This window comes from Halichoeres trimaculatus, unplaced genomic scaffold (assembly GCF_033239565.1).
Source record: "Halichoeres trimaculatus isolate MK-OKI-2021-1 unplaced genomic scaffold, fHalTri1.1 fHalTri1_scaffold_15, whole genome shotgun sequence".
In the NCBI taxonomy this organism is placed as follows: domain Eukaryota; kingdom Metazoa; phylum Chordata; class Actinopteri; order Labriformes; family Labridae; genus Halichoeres; species Halichoeres trimaculatus.
In genome coordinates this window covers 8399280-8417483 of record NW_027437193.1, presented here as the reverse complement: position 1 = coordinate 8417483, position 18204 = coordinate 8399280, and the positions used below count along the sequence as shown (strand labels likewise).

Genomic DNA, 18204 nt, shown 5'->3' with positions numbered 1-18204 from the left:
TCCAAACATCTGTAAATGGTTTCATTAGGGATGCACTGATCTGATCCTGGTATCAGGTTTCGGCGCCAATCCAGCCCCTCAAGCTGGATCGGGTATCAGTGGGAAAAGGATCAGTCCAAACTTGACACTAAGGCTAAACTATGATTTAGTCTACAAGCAGGGGTGGATTCATGCACAGGCTCACCTAGGCTGCAGCCTAGGGGCCCAACATGCTCAGGGGCCCTAGGCTCCAGGGGCTTGATTTGTATCCTATGTGATACCTGTGTTATTTATGCATAATACGCATGTATTGTCTTATGATCAAAGTTTAAAAGTTATTCACTGTTTTTATGTTGACAGTTTACTGCCAATTCACTACAAACAAAAATTAATATTTATACTCTTATCAAGAGGTCTGTCACTTTCACAATGTGGCGTGTCACCTGTTGGGCTTGCTTTGGGCTTGTTTCCTTAGAGCTGGATATTTCTATCGCTAGATCTGGCAGCATTGCCTGGAGCATGTGCCTGTGGGAATAGCATGAACTACAAGAAGGGGGCCCCCACAAAAAAAAATAGCGCCTAGGGGCCCATGACTACCTTAATCCTCCTCTGTCTACAAGGTATCAAATTTTACAATCAAATAGCCATTTCTGTAAATTCTGAAGCATTTTGTTTCAACCAAACATTTAAACACTTTTAGATTTGATAAATATTAAGTTCAGTAATTCCATAGTTACTCATTTTACATTTTCCCACAGTAGGGCATGCAGGTTATTATTTAACTCTGGTATCGGATCAGGATCGGTATCAGTTGATACCCAAGGCCCAGGTATTGGATCCTTGCATCCCTAGGTCTCATATCACGGGCTATAAAAAGAATATACTTTGGGTTATCTCTTGTGCTTGCTGAAATGAAGCTAGATCCGGTACAGTCAGTGCCTTGTGGAGAGTTGTTTGGACTTCTGATAACTGACTTTCTAGGTAGTGGAGGTGACGTTAGCTTGTCTTTGCGATAGAGTTGGAAATGCTACGTGATGTTAGTGATGTTCGCTGTGGTGTAAGCCATACTTTACTGACAGTTTGCAGGTAGCTCAATCCAGAATCTTATCACCATTTTTCTTGCTTCATTGCTGGAAAACCAAAATGACTCCACACAACCAGCTAAAGAAGATCCACTATCTCCACATTGTGCTATGTCTTGTAAAAAACTGTGTGCAAGCTGCTACAGAAATCAAGAGGGTCAAATCTCATCACACCCTTTCTGGTCTTCAAGCTTTTTTATTTCCTGAAATTCTGTGTCACAAAATTTCATTACACCCTGTATCCTTTTGAAATCTGAAATGTAACTCTGCTGTTGGTTGTGTTTCCTGTGTGTGTGAAGACATGCTGGAGGTGAGGTACAGGCTGGACAGCAGCAGAGAGGCTGAGGTGTTGAGGAGCAGAGCAAGGAGCCTGGCCAACGGACAGCTTCACACTGTTACCATCAGGAGACTGACGGACTCTGTGTCTGTGCAGGTAACGCCAACAAATCAGCACAGCATGTTCATGTTCCTGATGTCAAAGCTATTTCTAGCTCACATCAAGTCACAGCTCATGGATGTTAAACAGGAAGCTTGTTCTGCATGAGGTTTTCGTCTGTTTAAACCCAGTTTGCGGTAAAGATAAGGAATGGATGTGTGTGTGGTTTAAAGATTGATCATATGTTGTTTGACTGGGTACCTTCATCCAGGTGTGCAAACATAGTTTTTTGGCTTAAAGTCTGCAGGCTTTCAAATTATGCGAGTTCACACACAGCATCTCCACATTTTGCTGATGTGCTCTTTTCACTCTGCAGCCAGAAATGTGTAAAGCTCCTGAACATGATTCTTTTCCATGTTTTCCAAATGAGGCCCCGATCTCAAGGGCAAACATGGAGCCACACATACATACAGATTCACACAGGCAATCTTGTCCACTCCCTATTTGTATTACAGAATGGTCTTTTTTTTATATCCCCCTGTATAATAAAGCTCCAGTCAGCACTTTAGTCGTAGTTCAGCCTCCAGCAGATGCTGTCCTGGATGCAGATACGGTGTACCAGCTGGGACAAACTGCACATAAAACAGCTCTGGATGAAATATGACACAGCTTAATCGTATCTGGATCAAGTGAATCCTGAATCTTGTTAGCAGCAGCCGTAGATGATTTATGAAGTGACCTTATCTGACCAGGAGCTGTCTGTATAATTATCAGCTCCCTGGACTACAAGGTGACCTCGTTGTTTGTCGGTGCGGCTTTCTGATTCACTGCAGATGGAGGTGAAAGTTGGGTCGTTACCTTCGGAGACATGCTCTTAAACAAAGGTTGAAAGTGTAGACGGAGGGAGGATGTCGCAACAGCTATTTTTCACCCTCTAAAGTTTATGGTTTTTCGCTCATTTGCACTGCATAAAGTTGAACCTTTCCCATCCTGAACTCTCCATGAACTTTATTTTTCCTCGTCTTTTCATGAGATACCTCGAGCTACTCAGTCACCAAAGTTTGACGCCAAAGCTTCTCTTCAACTTTAGGAAAATATGAATTTCACTGAAGAAACAATTTTCCCTTTTCAGGTTGATGAAAACCCCAGAGAAGACTTCAACCTGACATCCGACGGTGAATTTAACGCCATCAAGTCTCTGGTGTTGGGGAAAGTGCACGGTAAGTGAGCAGACGGTGAAAGCAGAGACAAGGTCTTTTTACTAAGAGAGCACTCAGACTGGAACTCATTTGAATAACAGGTGTGAGAACAGAACGACAGAATTAAAAGTTCTGGCTTCTTCTCTTTTTACCAAATGGAAATATAACTCAGCCACCCAAAAAAAGGTATGCAAAGCTGAACGTGTGAGTTCTGCCTGTAAGAAAAGTTTGTGTTTCAGGTTTTGAGTTGAGAGTGACAGACTTCAGAAGGTCTAAAGTAAGTTTAAGTTGAAAGACGATTCAAATTCCTAATCATTTTAAAGACTCAATAAAGACCATGAGTTTACTGTCTGCTGTTGGATAAGTTGGGGGCCCAAAATTGCAAAACACAACAAAAAATATGTCCAAATAAAATTTAGGAAACAAATCAACAAATGAAAAAACAAAAACAAAAAACAGAAGGATGCTTATGGAAAAGGTAGGTGGTTTCAGGCAACAGGTCCTTTGTTTGGGTTTTTAATGAAATTTAGCTTTCATGTGTGAATATCAAACTGTGTTTTGGGATTTGTTATTTTGGCGGGTACAGTGGTAAGCTCTGTTTTCTTACTGCAAGATGGTTCCTGGTTCAATTCCCCAGCTGGACAGGAGTCTTTCTGTGTGGAGTTTGTTTCTTCTACCTTCTATGCTCATCCGGTTGGCTGGCCTCTCTAAACTGCCTGTGGGTGTAAGTGAGTGCCTCAATGGTTGTCTGTCTATATTAGCTTTATGATAGGCTGGAGACCTGTCTGAGGTGAAACCCGCTTTGTACCCAGTACCAGCTGGGATTGGCTCAAGCCTACTGTGATCCAGAAGAACAGTACAGATAATCTTTTTGTCTTTGCTCAGTTGCTGATGTAGCCAGTCCCCAAACATGGATCTTTCTGCCATCCAGGGACACAGCTGAAGCATAAACATGATTTTTTAATCCTATCATTGATCCCATTAAAACACTAATGCCGTCTGGAGTGAAGAAGCTGCACTAGTAGAGCGCTCCTGGGTACTTGAGCGTTTGGTGCCTTGCTCAAGGGCACCTTGGTAACACTCAGGAAATGTTCTAGGACCTCTCCAGCTACCAGTGCAACTTCCAAACACGGTCCATGCCTGGACTTGAACTAGTAACCATCAAGTTGCCAAGGCAAGTCCTAATGGAGGCACTGCCATCCCATGTGTAGGGATGGGTACCTTTCACTTTTCGAACAATGCGGTACCTATACATTGTACCTAGCAGTCAGTATCAGTACTCAACAGTTGCAATTTTTTGATACTTTTGTGTGCATTTATGTAGTAATAACTATTTATTACCTCCACCAAGGAAGTTATGCTTTAGAGAGACTTTGTCTGTCTATCTGTGAACAACATAACTCAAAAAAGTAATAGACGTGATTAAATTTTGGAGGTGAACCAGATCACTGTCTGGATTCAGGACTTTTTCAAGGGATTCTTTATCATTGTGAGATAGGACCATTTTCACCATAAGTGTATATAACTCCACGATAAATGGTTGGATTGGTTTGCAAAACAATACAAGACAAGGTCACCGTAATTTCTGACAAATGTAAAAGTACGATCCAGATCCTGGAAATATTCTGGATACTAAGATTGGAATATGAAATATGTACTGGGTCATCATAATTTTCAACACTGTCAGGAAACAAATTATCGTACAAACCTGCAACTAACACCAAATTGTAGCAGACAGTGCTTAAAGGGAGTATAACATTAAAGTAGGACAAGAATGTTGCGAGACAATCACAATATGCTTGGTGGAGGTCTGCGAGTGCTTTACTAGTTTATCAATAAAATCTCAATTTCAACATTTATTCTTCAGTATATAAACTTGCAGTGCTGTGTTCATGTCCAGCATGGAAATTTGCCACTCTCTCATTCTCTCACAGTCTTAAGGATGTGTTTAGGTACCGAAACATGGCACCGTTTGATTTTACCTTAATTGGTACTTGGTATTACAAACTGAATTTGGCTGGTACCTATAGAAGTACCTAATTTGGTAGGCCTACTGATACATACCCAACAGAGGCTGTTTCAAACACGTCTTATTTTACACAAAGTGCTATGGCCAGTGTTTGGTGTATAAAGCTTGGGATATTCTGGTTCTGTTGACTCAAAAATAAAAGATCATCCTCAGTGGTTGGTCAGTTAAACAAATTATAAAGACTTTTATTTAGGTTCAGTGCTGATAGCATAACAGACTCATGTTTGAGTAGCTGTTTTTATATAGCAGGTCTCTTACGGGTGGATGCTTGAATTTTAACATGTTGTCCTGAGAATGGTTTGAGTGAACTTTCATCTTATGACTGGCTGTCATGTTTTGTGGCAGAATCTGTGTCAAGTTTGTTTTGCAGGCTGTAAAATAAGGCAGTTTTTTTTTTTTTTTTGACTTATTGAAGTTTTATTCAGGGATTGGCAGCCGTGCTTTGTGTGAGAGAGTTCATAATGTAGGTCACAAAGAGCCACATGATTAATAACCATTAATTTAGTTACTTATAAAAAGTGATGACCAGCTTCAGTAAGAATCAAATGGGCTACGCGCCGTTTGGTTTTGGAGGGTGTTAAGCTGTGTCGACTAAATTAAAGTCATTTTGTGCCCTTTTCTTACCACTCAACTTGTCAACTAGTCTAAAGTTAAATTTCTGTTCAATGGACTAGAAAATTAGTCGCGAGCACCATCCTTTGCTTAAATCCTGCAGGAATATTTGATGCTTTTTATATTGAAATAAAACCTGTAATTTACCAGAACGGCAGTTTTTAAATGGATAACACCAAGAGAGATTTAGAAAGGAAGAAAACTACCAATGCTCAATATCTTTCCAACTTTGTGCACATGCACAGTGTGTTTTAACTTTCTGGACCTCAGCTCATTTCCAGTTATCTGTCAAAACAAATCTGAACTACCTTCATGCATAATTAAGTAGCTGTAGTGAATATTATGTGTCGCAGCACCTTTCACTTCCTATCAGGACCAGGAGAGATAAACACAGAGAATCATATCAGACGGCTTCAAGAAACCTGGAGTTCAGATATGTTTAGCATCGGGTAATGAGTCTGGGGTTTAACTAGAAATGCTCTTTGCTGTATCACACCTGAACAGATTTTAAGCCTGTTAAAAAAAAAGAGAGTTCACCCTCCGGGAGGGTTAGAGCACATCCTCACTGAGCTGCTGTGTCTACTCCTGGTCAGAGACCTGTGACAGAGCCGGGTGAGACTTTAATTGGCTCTGTCATGACTTATTCATGTTTTCTTTGAGCGGCTCCATCAGAGAGGGACTCAGATATAAGCTGTTAATAACAAGAAGGGCTCAGAGGCCGCGGGCTACAGTCACAGCTCTCTGATAAGACTGAGACTCAGCAGCTGTACCCACAATATGAAAAGGAAACACACTCAGCGTGAAGCGAACTTCAGTCTGCTCTTTGAAAAGCTTTGAAGTGAGTCATGCGTCAGGATAAAAACAGACTTCAAAAACGACTATTAGTGTTCTAATCCAGATTAGAGCTGACTGACTGATGGGATGATTAAGTACAGATAAAAGTGTTTTAGTAATCAATTTAGTATTTCAGTCATTTTCACACTAAAGAGTCAAACATTTCAAGACTTGATTCTTATCAAGTGAGATAGTGAGAGTTTGCTGCTTTTCTTTGCTGTTTGAAGTTGGGGCCAAGTATAATTTTACTAGATCTGTGTCTACCCTGCCTCTACTCCATCACAGCACCAGAGTAGAAGTGTGAAAAAATATTGATACGGCAATATATCACAATAGTTTGACCTGTGATCCAATATCAATATTTTAACACTTAATACTGATATTTTTGTGAAAGTAAAAATTCATATTTGAGTGAGTTGGAAGTACAATACGTCTTCTGCACCTCCACTGCAGCAGATGGCGCCAAAGAGCTACTCCACTCTATGTTGCCCATAAACTTAAAATGAATAAAATCTTAAGTAAGTTTGAAATATGTTTTCTCTCTATTCATGGGTCAGTTAGTTTAAAATCAATGTTAGTCTAATTTTTACAGCGTTGTAGACTGGTAAAGTAATAATCATAATCATGTTTTGCAAAATATTGGATTTTTTAACACTGTTTGCACCAAGTGACATTCATTAGTTTCCCCAACTGACCACGTCTTTCACCCAATAATTTCTTTGCAACATTAAACAGTAGTAGTCACAGAAGTTAAAGTGACAAACTTGATGCACTTTATGCTTTCAAGTTAAGTGTATGAATGAAACACTGCATCAGGATTTCTTCATTTTAACCACAATAAAGTAGAAAAGTAGTTTTAAATCAAATAGCTAACTTTGTAGAGTGCAATATATCACAAAATTCTGATATTGTGATATTGTGGTTCCTGCCAATACTTATCCCTCAACACAAATATGTAAATAGCATGATATTTCTATTTTCTATATTTCTTATGATTCTTTATATTTCTTTAAATTTCTAATTTTGTATTCTTTTATCATTATTCTATTATTATTGTTAGTGCATTATTGCACTTTTTTGTGAGCAAGAAAAAAAATTTGTGTGTGACAAAAAAAATTCCCCTAAGGGGGATCAATAAAGAATATTTTATTCTACTCTTCTATTCTATTCTATTCTATTCTATTCTATTCTATTCTATTCTATTCTATTCTACACCAGATTTGAGAGGTTTCAGTTTGTCAGAGCCCTCCACAGCTAGACTTTTACTTATCCTGGAGGCCGTAGCAGCCAGGCATCACTTTTGCACAGAGCAGAACAAGAGGAAGACAGGAAGTCAGGCAACATCAAAACATCTGGATGATTTTCAGAATAAAACACATCCTATAGCCAGTGGCGTTTTCTCCCGGAGGCCAAGGGAAGCCATGCTTCCTCTCTATTTTTTTTAGACTGTAGCTGTGATTTAATTAAAATATTCCTTTTTAACAGTTTCGATAATTCTTCTGTGTTTTGTCACTGTCATCTCTTCCTTATTCCTCTCCTCTAGTTATTGAGCATTTTACAATGTGTAAAACAGCGCCCTCGTAAATGTTCTGTGGCGAATGTGTGGTGAAAGTACGATATTGCACGCTGTTGTCCGCAAGGAAGCCAAGTTGAGTTGGCGTCCCATGGTGAAAAAAAACAAGAATGATTAACCAATCAGATGAGGCCGTGGTCATGACACTGCTCATCTGTGATTGACCAAGACTGTGTCAAGGGAAGCCACCCCGTCTTTGGCCTCAAACCAATCAAATCACAGTATCGTCATCATCAAGCCGCTGAATGAAATCGGGTAGGTTAGCACATTAGCAGTGTGCATGAAGCGGCCGGTTGTGTGTTTAAGTGGACGGTTGAATGAATTAATAAGATGTTTAAGCTAAGTCAAGAGGACAATGTACGTGTGTGAATGAGTGAGTGAGGGTGGGAGAGTGAAAGGGTGTGTCGTGTTCAAAGTAAGTAAAATGAGTGCTCTCCGGGCGCTCTAACAGGTCGTTCCGTTACATGAAATAGTAATACAAACTGCAACATAGCCTTTTATGTACCCCACTCCCTAAAAAAATACAGATAAGAGGCTTTGTCATGGGCTTCCTCAAAAAAAAAATCTCCACGCCACTGCCTATAGCAGGAGTCACCAACCTTCTTGAGGCCAAGGGCTACCTTAAGGGAAACGAGGGATTCAAGGGGCTACTTGTCTGATACCAACTTCTTAAACAAAACTGCACAGATCACTTTTTAGAAACAGTAATTATAGTTAGCACTAATATGTGAAGAGACTGCTAACACGTCAGTGTTACTTATCCCACAATTATTAATAATGATTTGCAAAATGATGACGGTAGGAAACATATATTAATTTCAGAAAGGGGCTCTATTGTGACCAGTGCTGATTTTTGAAACATGCCTTGAAAGGCAAAGCGTTGGTGAACCCTGCTCTATAGTTTAAATATATGAAAGTAAAGAAATGAATAAATTAACATTTAATTGACTAGAATCAATTCAAGGACCTAGGCGTACAAATCAAAAGTTCTAACAAAAAACCCTCCATTAAAAGAATGAAAAAATAGAGAAAGGTTATTACAAGAATCACAGAAAAAGTATCAACACAACATCAAAGCAAAGCTAAAAAAAAATGCTTTTTATGAATAACTACAAAAAAGAATCCTGAGTCCTTGTGTTCAGGACCTCTCGAAACACACTTGAACAGACAAGAAAAACAGGCACAAGGCAAAGGGAGTACAGGTGGAAATAATGATCACAAAGGATGGAAACACTCCAAGGTAGGACGTTTAGTTTTCTGAAAGCAGAACTGAAAGTGTGACCTTAACATAAAAGATGAGACATGACAGTACATCATTTACAAACCGATAAAATGAATTAAATCAGTTACAAAATGAGACATACAAGCTAGAAATAAAAGTCTTCATGAGTAATTTTGTTGAAAACCCTGAAATAAAGAATCAACCAAATGCTGAATATCAGTTCCTGCCCTAAATATGAAGTCATGACAATAAAGAGTGATATCACATATCTACCTGAGCCTGAAATAAGTAAAACCAAATGGATGGTCTCTCTTTGGATACGAAGCTCCGTTATAGTCCAGGTCAGCTCGGTGTCTTTTAACCCTGTCATGTCAGCATGTGGCCGGTCCTCCCCTCTGTCAAACCAGAGGACTCAGAGAGTCAGATCAGGATCTGAAAGGCGTCAGGAAAGTGGGTTTTCTGTCGTTTCCTGCCAGCCCTGTCATCCATCAGCCTAACTAATGGACCCGGAAGGAACACAGAGCGACAGGGAGGGAGAGGTGATGGAGTGAGGAGCATTTCTGCTGAGAGGCTGCTGTAACGTTTCCTGCTGCTCTCATCAACATGCAGATGTGTTCCTGTAAAACCACTGTCACCTCTCACTCATCCACACAGGCACTGATGCAGCTGTTTACAGCCGTAATGCCACTTTTCACAGCTGCTGTTTACTCTGCTGTGAGGAGGAGGAGGAGGAGGATGAAGGGATTAAAGTCAGTATAACAGATAGAGGTGAGAGTGAAAGGCTGTCTTATGGAGTGATAGATGAAGACAGAAAGCCGAGTCACCGGCAGCTTGTCTGCTGTAATGAGGGTGTGTGTGAGGTCGTGTGCGTGTGTGTGATAATCATTAAAGTCGATGTGCCGCGGCTATTGTTTCGCTCTGATAACAGAGAAATGTGAAGCAGAGTCAATGAACCTGTTGGTGAGTGTCAGGAGTTATCAGACGAGAAAGAAATGGCTGAGAGATTCAAACTTCTGAGCTAAAGGTGAAAAGTTTAATTGCCAGGACTTTTTTTAAATTTCAGAGCTCATTGTTTACAATTTTTAGATCCCAAAAGGTATTTCACATAAGCCCTTAAATCTCACCTGCCTGTGAAAGGGATGTCTCTGTGTGACGTTTTTCAGTCTGTATAATGAAATATTACGCAAAGGTGAAACGTGGCTTTGCCATTTACCATTGTACACTTTTGAAGCCAGAACACCCACGTCACAGGCACCGCCATTGGCAACAGTTGTGCAGCCAGAGTCAGTAGAGACTATGAGAGAATCTGAGTGGAGCCGGGTGACAAAATTATAACAGTTTTTTTCTTTCAAGAGTTTTATCTCTTTCTATATTTTACTATCCCAGAAAAAAATACACAAGAACGACAGCTGTCAGTCGTCGTTAAACGCTGTGTAAAAGCTTGTTTTTAACCTCTTTTAACTAAGAAAAATGAAACTTTTCAGAAAAAAAGAGGACCTGGATACAAGGCAGCCCAATAATATCTTTAAATCACCACAACAATCAGATGTGAGAAACATTTCTGTGAGGTTATTAAATTTTTAGCCCATCTGGAATGATTGGGGAGATTGATTTTTTGACCTACACTGCAGCCAGCCACCAGGGGGAGCAGTTTTTGTGGCAGCCTCACTTCAAGCCAAGCAAGATGACGTCCATTTTTTTTTTACAGTCTGTGGGTGAAATGTGTTTTGTTTTCATCCACTTCTTACTAAACAGCACTGGCTTCATCCCAGATTTTGAGTGTTTCTGCAACTGTTACCCATCAATGTTGTGTGACTTCAGGGTTTCGTACTCTCTTTCTTGCGTTTCCTTTTTATATTGTAGTTTGTTTCCTGTGTTCGTAGTTCAGTTTTACCTCCTGCCCTTGTGTTTCCCTCTGCTTTGATCGACCCCAACAAGTTTCACCTGCCACTTGTTGCATGTTACCCTGTGTTTGTGTATATAGTCTCTGTCTTTTGAATTTTTGATGTATGTTTAACAAATCTAATTCTTGGTCTACACCTGGGTCCTCCCAACTTTTTGTTTAATATTTTACAAGAGAGATGGTAGACTCTCAAGAGAATAGGATGGTGGAAAACATGAAGGAAAGGAGAAGCCCACTTGACAACCATGACCCCTCTATGTTTTCCATATTTTTGTAATTATTGACTTAACTCAGCATTTTATCTAGTTTTATGCTGTGTTCTTGTACAGTCTCAGGGTTGATGTATTTTTATCTTGCAGATAGAAAGATAGCGCCTGTCTCCAGCTTGTGTCTGTGAGGTAAACTTTCACCTAGCCTCTTAGCTCCTATAGCTCCATGCTCTGATTCAACACACAAGCTTTGATAGCACATCTCACTGAAACCTGACACCAGCTGTGGGTTGAGACAGTGGTGTATAGACGCAACACTTACTGTTATAAAATTGCATTGCTCCCAGGTATCTGGGCTCATTCTTTTGGGACTAGCACTGTAAACTTTACCTGTGACCAGAATAAATGCTGAACTGAGAAATGGATCTTCTTCTTGTGATCTTTGGACGTTGTTTGACTAAAGAAATGGGTAGATTTTATTGTAACGTGGAGCGCATGATTAAATGGCAACTCAAAATAAGTAGCCAAACTGTTTTTGTTTGCGTTTAATGATGCAGCCACCTCTCAAATTTTCTTGAATGTTTTCAGAGTATTAATCTAAAGTGAAAACTAGGTTTCAGCATCCCCAAAATAATCATTATCAGCAATCACTTGTATGTCAAACTTGATGCAAGTTAAGGAGGAAGTGGATTACAAAGTGAATTTTAAGATCCAAACCAAGCTGAAACTCTGCAAATTAAACCAAAGCTGTGCTGCAGAGTTCTGTTAAACTACTGAACTGGACTCACGTCCTCTTTCATCCTCCTCTCTGCAGACTCTGATGACTTGGATCCAGACCTGGCTCGTGTGGTGTCTCTGGGCTTCACCGGCTGTCTGTCCGTGGTCCACTTTAACTCCATCAGCCCTCTGAAAGCTGCTCTGCTCCAGCGGGACAGCAGCCCTGTCATCATCAGCGGGCCTTTGGTCCAGTCCAACTGTGGCTCCTCGGCTTCAGCCAATCCCCACGCTGTGGAGAACACACACCACCCGTCAGGTTAGAGGGGAGGGATTTACACACACACAAACCTCGTGTTATTGTTGAAAACAGAAAGGCTCAAAAAGAAATGTGAGTTAATGTTATTTTGTGGGTAGAGGCTGAATTTCAAAGTGAATAACAGACTCTTAAAGTGTGTAAACCTTGCTGAGGTAACTTGTCACAGCGTGTTTGATGATAACAAATTTCTGACCACAGAGGGGGTTTATTAAGGTGTTCCTCTGGTCTTGTTTTCATGTTGCTTTAATACCGGTCCTGTGGAAACCTGCTGCTGTGCTCCTGTCTGCTGTGAATGATAACGCTCTGATAGTAACTCTGAATTTCTCTCCTCATTTCTCTCTTCTACTCTACTACTATTCTGCCTTTCTTTTCTCAACATTTTCTTTAATTCTTTTTTTTCTGTCTTTGTCCCTTTTCTCCATCCTCCTGCCTTTCATTTCTTCAATCCTCTCCCTCCCTCTGCTGTAGATCAGTCGGGCTCAGTGGGTTCAGGCCAGCCGTTAGTCAACTCTGTCAGAAGTGACTCTGCTCTGATTGGAGGTACTGAACTGTTTCGCCGTTTTTCACTGTACTTCAAACCATTTTTTTGTGCTTGTATTGAACTTTTCTGAGCTATCAGTGTCTGGGGTTTCATTTGAAACTTTATTAATCAGGGAAGGCGGTAAAATAATCAATTTTCTATCTTTTACAGAGTTTCAGCTCTTTTGCTCAGATAAATTGATTAAAAGAGAAGATTAAAAATCTCCTAATAGTCAGAGGTCATTCAAATATTAAAAAGACAGCATAACTTTCATAAATGACTCTCTGATGGACTATCATTCAAACGTCCTCATGTGCAAACTCGAGTCGCACGGTGCAAAATTAATTCAAGCTGTAACTCAGACTTCACTGCAGATGAAACTCTCCTTTGAATAATGAAATATGCTGAACAGAGGAGTCCAGTCGAGTCACAACGTGTGAAATTCTGCCCACTGTGTGTTGAAGTTAGATTAGCAGAACAAACAGGCTGCGGGGCTGAAGTACGCACACACACAGGGGAGGCAGAGATGGGCAGACGAGTCTCAACTTCAGGAAGCTCCACTGTGAGAAATTTACTTCACAGAAAGTGAACAGCGACAGTCAACAAAGCTTTCCAAGAAACAGAAACTGGAACACATCAAAATATCATTTCTGATTCACAATGTCTGCCGGCGGAGTCTGCTCAGTTGCCACATCAGTACTGCAGAAAAAAACAGACGTAACAGATGATAGATAAACACTTAAAAGTGTCTTTCTCCATGTCAAATAAAGTTGATTTTAAAAAAAGGAAAGAATAATAAGATAGAATATTTTATTCCCAATGAAAGTCTGATGTCACATTGCTACAACAGTACCACAAAAAATAACAACAAACACAAAAGATAAGAGTATAATTAAAGCCACTGTTTGTATTAAACTGGAGATGGTGCGACAACGTTTCATCTGAAAACTCTGAAACGCAGTGAAAAAAATCTGCGATTACACGGAAACACCGAGGGGCTGAAAACGCTGTAGTAGGCATGCCACGCCAGTAGTCGGCGCTGTAACTGTCTTGTCCATATGCAGCTTTTGGGAGATCTCCACCGAAGTAGAGATAAACCGATCATCTGGTGCATTAGCGAATACAAAGTCCAAAAGTGGAGCAACAGATGTACATTTTGTATGAAAACAGTCAGCAGATTGAGCAAATTGAGCAGCACAAGCACAACACGGTAGTTCACGACGATCGTAACAACGTTACTGTTGTCCTGTTGTACTCGCTCGTGAGGAGCAGAGTGTGATGTCAGCGTTTTCACTGAAAACACCGGCTTACTGTTTACACGGGAACGGTGTCTGCAGCGTTTCAGAAAAATCCCACCCTGGAGGCCGTTTTCAAAAGTCTGCATTTTAGGTCAGCTGAAACGCCATTTCCATGTAAATGCGAGGCTGAAACACAACAAAACTTTTGCGTTTTACCCTAAAACCGTCGTCGTGTAAACGGCCCCAAAGACTCTGTTTCCCTTGAGCACCATCACCCATTGTTTTTTAGGGCGCGGTCACACTGGCCATCCAAACTGTGCCGTGCTTAAGCACCATTGCCCCCCCAGTACAGCCAGCGGTCACACTACCCCTATATGAACCAGACTTAAGCGGGTATCACACACGTGCACGGCTCGCCTACGTCATCGTGAAGCATCTGTTTACATGACAAATAGTCTCTGGTTCCACTTTTCAAAGTCCTCAAACATTACATCAGCATCACTTAATGTAAGCCAAGTTTCATCATTATGGCATAACTCCTTCCTATTCAGGTTACAAAAGCTGCGTTTCCACCAAGCAGTCCGGGTCGGTTCAGTACGGTTTGGCACAGTTAAGTCTGATCCCACATTTCCACAGCAAACTGTGCCCTCTCGTGGTAGGCGGCATGTAAGCCGGATGCCGGAAGCCGCAGCTGTTAAACAATAGCGTGACGCTGTAGCAGGGCTACAGAGTTTACCCCGCTAATAAATCCAACAAAGAAGAAAAACGTGACACAGTAAACAAAGAGCATAGATGGAAGACATGCAGCATTTTGTCCTCTCTTTGATTGGCATGTAGCTCTTTGACACAAAATGCAATCAAGCTTTGTTTCAGAGAAGTCTGTGTGCTGCCAGGAGAAATGCAGCCGCTGTCGGGGTAAGTGACGATTCTTTTGACCAATCAACGGTCTGCAGTGTGTTGCTCCACCTTCCTAGAGCGGATCGGCTCAGTCTGGCACCCATATGGAAGGGTCCCAAAAAAGCAGGCCGGCTTGTCTCGGTTTTTAGGGATCCGTCTCGGGGTAAGTCAGTGGAAACGCCGCAAAATGCACGCCGTACCGAGACAAACCAAACCGCTCTGCTTGGTGAAAACGCGGCTAAACTTTCCAGCCCTCCCTCGTAGTGACAGGGAGTGTAATTGCAAGTCTGTTTGAAATATCATCAATGAATCAGAGCAACTGTCTTTATATATGTTGTGCCACCTCAAATATTAAGTAAAAAAAACAATTTGATTCCTTTTCTTCATCAAATTCACCTCTCAGATAGAAATCATGGCATTGAATGTCTTCTACCTTCCAGGTGTGATAGCCGTGGTGATCTTCGTAGTCGTATCTGGCCTGGCGATAGCCGCCAGGTTCTTCTACAGAAGAAAAGAGACGTATCGAAACCAGGAGGTGAAAGGAGTCAAACAGGAAGACAGCAGAGATTTCTCTTTCAACAACCAGACTGACTCCCAAAACGTCTCTGGTGAAAACCCAAAGGAGTATTTTATTTAACTGGAGGCCTGATGGATGAATGGATGGAGAGATTAGGAGCAGAGATTGCTGGAGGAGGTCGTCCTGCCTCGCCTCAGGACTTTACGCTGCACTCAGAGCCAATCAGAGACTTTGCTGGAGGTTCCCCAGAATATGGGAAGCAAAAAAAGGAACTATGTATTTTATTGTAAATAATGTTTATACTGAAACAAACAATTCTTCATGTTGATATGCTTGTTTCAAAAAGTGTAAATATTCAAAAAGTGTAAATGTGGAAGTTATGTCTACAGCAATCTCTAATTACCGTCACTGTCACGTTCAAAGGTTTCAAATATTGAAGACAAATTTTGTATACGTGGTAAATTTACACAGCTATATTTCTTTATTTCACTGATGGTGTTGTGTGTTTGGATTGTGACTGGATTAATTTGTCAGATTGACTTTTCTATGAGGATAATGAATGGCTCTTCACTCAAGTGGAAGTGGAAATGTGTGTCTTGTAATTAAGCCCTCAAGAAGAGTTCTTCTCTAAATACCAGTGTTGGTGGTTTGTTCATGTGTGTGTTGTCTCTTATTGTGTGAAGTGACAGATTACACTTTGTAGACGCTGTTGATTGACGGGCTTTACATTGTATTTCAGGAAAGAAACTCAGAGGAAATGCTGCATAGGCAGATACTATGACTCCCAGCCTTTAAAAAGATTTCTTCCTGGATGAACTAGACTTGCACAAAATTTTTCAACAGAGTTTTAATATTAATGAAAGAGCATTTAGAGTAGAGAAAAATCTATGCTAATGCTAATCATGCACATTGTTGTGAGCACATTGTGTATTTCTGTAAGGGATAATATATGGTGAGCAGGTTGTTGGGTGAAATAGAATCTCTTCAGGGTGGAAAAGACCCCTAACATAAGGCAGATAAGTCTAATAAACAGCTATCAACTAGCAAGATGACAGGAAATATTAATTTAAGGAAAGTTCATTTAAAAAGGTTTTCGTAATGTAGTTCCTCAGAGTTTACAGTTGGTTGCACTCCCATAGGACTGGTGTTCTTATCAACCCACTTACAGTCAAATTAATGTTAAAATGAAAAAGTTTCTTAATTTTCTCTTAAATATTCTATGAAACATATGTTGAAGTAATCCCCAGGTGATACCGCACACAGTTCTGAACTAAAGAGATCAATATGAGATTTGTGCAATTTATGACATCACAAGTTGGTGAATCTCCTCAAAACCAAATTCCCTCCCTTTGGATCGATACGTCTTTTTGTCATATCTTATATTATCTCATCTTAAAAGGGCAAAACTGTCATTTTCTTCTTCTTCTTCCTCTTGTTTAAATGCGGTTGGCATCCATTTCTTCGGTGCATTACTGCCACCTTCTGTTTACAAAGTTCTTGGTTGTATTCACTTCCACTGCGTCTCATAAAAACAACAAAAAGTATACCTTGACCCACATCTCTACCTCTCTTATTCCTTAAATCCTGTTATAGATACCCGTTTCTCTAAGATACTTCAGCAGTATTTTCCCCTGTTCCCTTTCTCCCTTGCTTAATAATCCTTTCAGAGTAAAAATGTTATTTTAAATAAAGATGTACACAGACTGTGTAACTGAATGGCAACAGGGATGAAGGCTTCTAGAAGGCTGGAATGCTTAAAACTTTTAATCACATTACAATCCAAACATTATCCGGTGATGAATCACACTAAAGTAAATAGTTTGGTTAAAATATTTTTATTCCTAAATCAGTCAAAGCCCTCATCTCGTTAAAAGCTGTTTCTCTTCCATTTGATTGACGTCTCTTTTACTCCGCTTCTCTTGAGTTTTAACTACTTAAACTTTTTTTAACACTTCTTTAACACTTCCGAAAAATATTTTATATAATTTTTTTTTTTTGAGAGAGTCTAATCTCTTGTTGGCTCTCCCTCGCGACAAATTTTACAATCTCCAAAATAAATACGGAAAAACGGCAGCTCTCACTCATTGTTAAACCTGATGTGAAACCTTGTTTTTAATCTCTTATAACTAATAAAAAACAAAACTTTTCAGAAAAAAAGAGGACTTCAATACAAGGCAGCCAAATGGTATCTTCAAATCACCGTAACAATCGGACGTGAGAAACATTTCTACCAGGTGTATTAATTTTCATCAGTTTGACCACAGCCCATCTGGAATGACTGGAGAGATGGATTTTTTTACCTATACTGCGGCCAGCCACCAGGGGGAGCAGTTTTGTGGCGACCTCACTTAGAGCCCAGCAAGATGATGTCGTTTTTTGTTTGTTTGTTTTACAGTTTATGGTTTAGACCAACCATAATCAAGTATTGTGCAGCTAAGTGATTTATAATGAGGCTGGGTACTGAACTATCACCCTGTAGTACAGCAGACTCTGTACAGTCTGGGTGTTATTGTGATTTGAATTACATTTCTATTCAGTACCTTGGTTTCTTTTTCCAGGTTTCCAACATATTGTGAGAAAGCAGGGAGCAAAAGCACATCCTTTCACGCTCAACGTTTTGAGCTTCCTATAGAAATCTTAAAAAGATCTGCTTAGAAGGTTCGTACAGGTTTTTCAGTCTGTTAGGGAATTTCTCTCCTTCCTGCTGTTTGCCTCCTGCTGGGAGCTTCCTCTCCTTTCACTAAATGTTTCTGAAGAGTGAATCTTTGAATGCAGCTCAGACTGTATAACAGTGAAGCTGTCTGTCACCTCGTTTTCTGCACACAGGGACAGTTAATGTGATTTTTAAATGCTAATCTGCTGCAGTCTGACAGGTGGACTGTGACTGAACAGAGCACAGAAAGATGATCAGAATGAGATAATCCAAAGAAAGTGTCAGACGGACCTGGATGTATTGAAACCGGCTGATATCCCCACTTTAA

General features: G+C 40.3%; 1 protein-coding gene across 1 annotated transcript in view; it reads left to right on the top strand.

Moving 5' to 3' along the window:
* The window catches only part of LOC141804596 (contactin-associated protein-like 4), a 151306-nt gene extending 135356 nt beyond the window's left edge, over nucleotides 1-15950 (top strand). The window contains exons 20-24 of the mRNA XM_074689112.1: nucleotides 1361-1494; nucleotides 2570-2657; nucleotides 11833-12051; nucleotides 12520-12591; nucleotides 15147-15950. Of these exons, the coding sequence (XP_074545213.1) occupies nucleotides 1361-1494; nucleotides 2570-2657; nucleotides 11833-12051; nucleotides 12520-12591; nucleotides 15147-15343 (710 nt within the window). The 3' untranslated portion in view covers nucleotides 15344-15950. The remainder of the gene's footprint in view (nucleotides 1-1360; nucleotides 1495-2569; nucleotides 2658-11832; nucleotides 12052-12519; nucleotides 12592-15146) is intronic.
* The last annotated feature ends 2254 nt before the right edge of the window (nucleotides 15951-18204 follow it).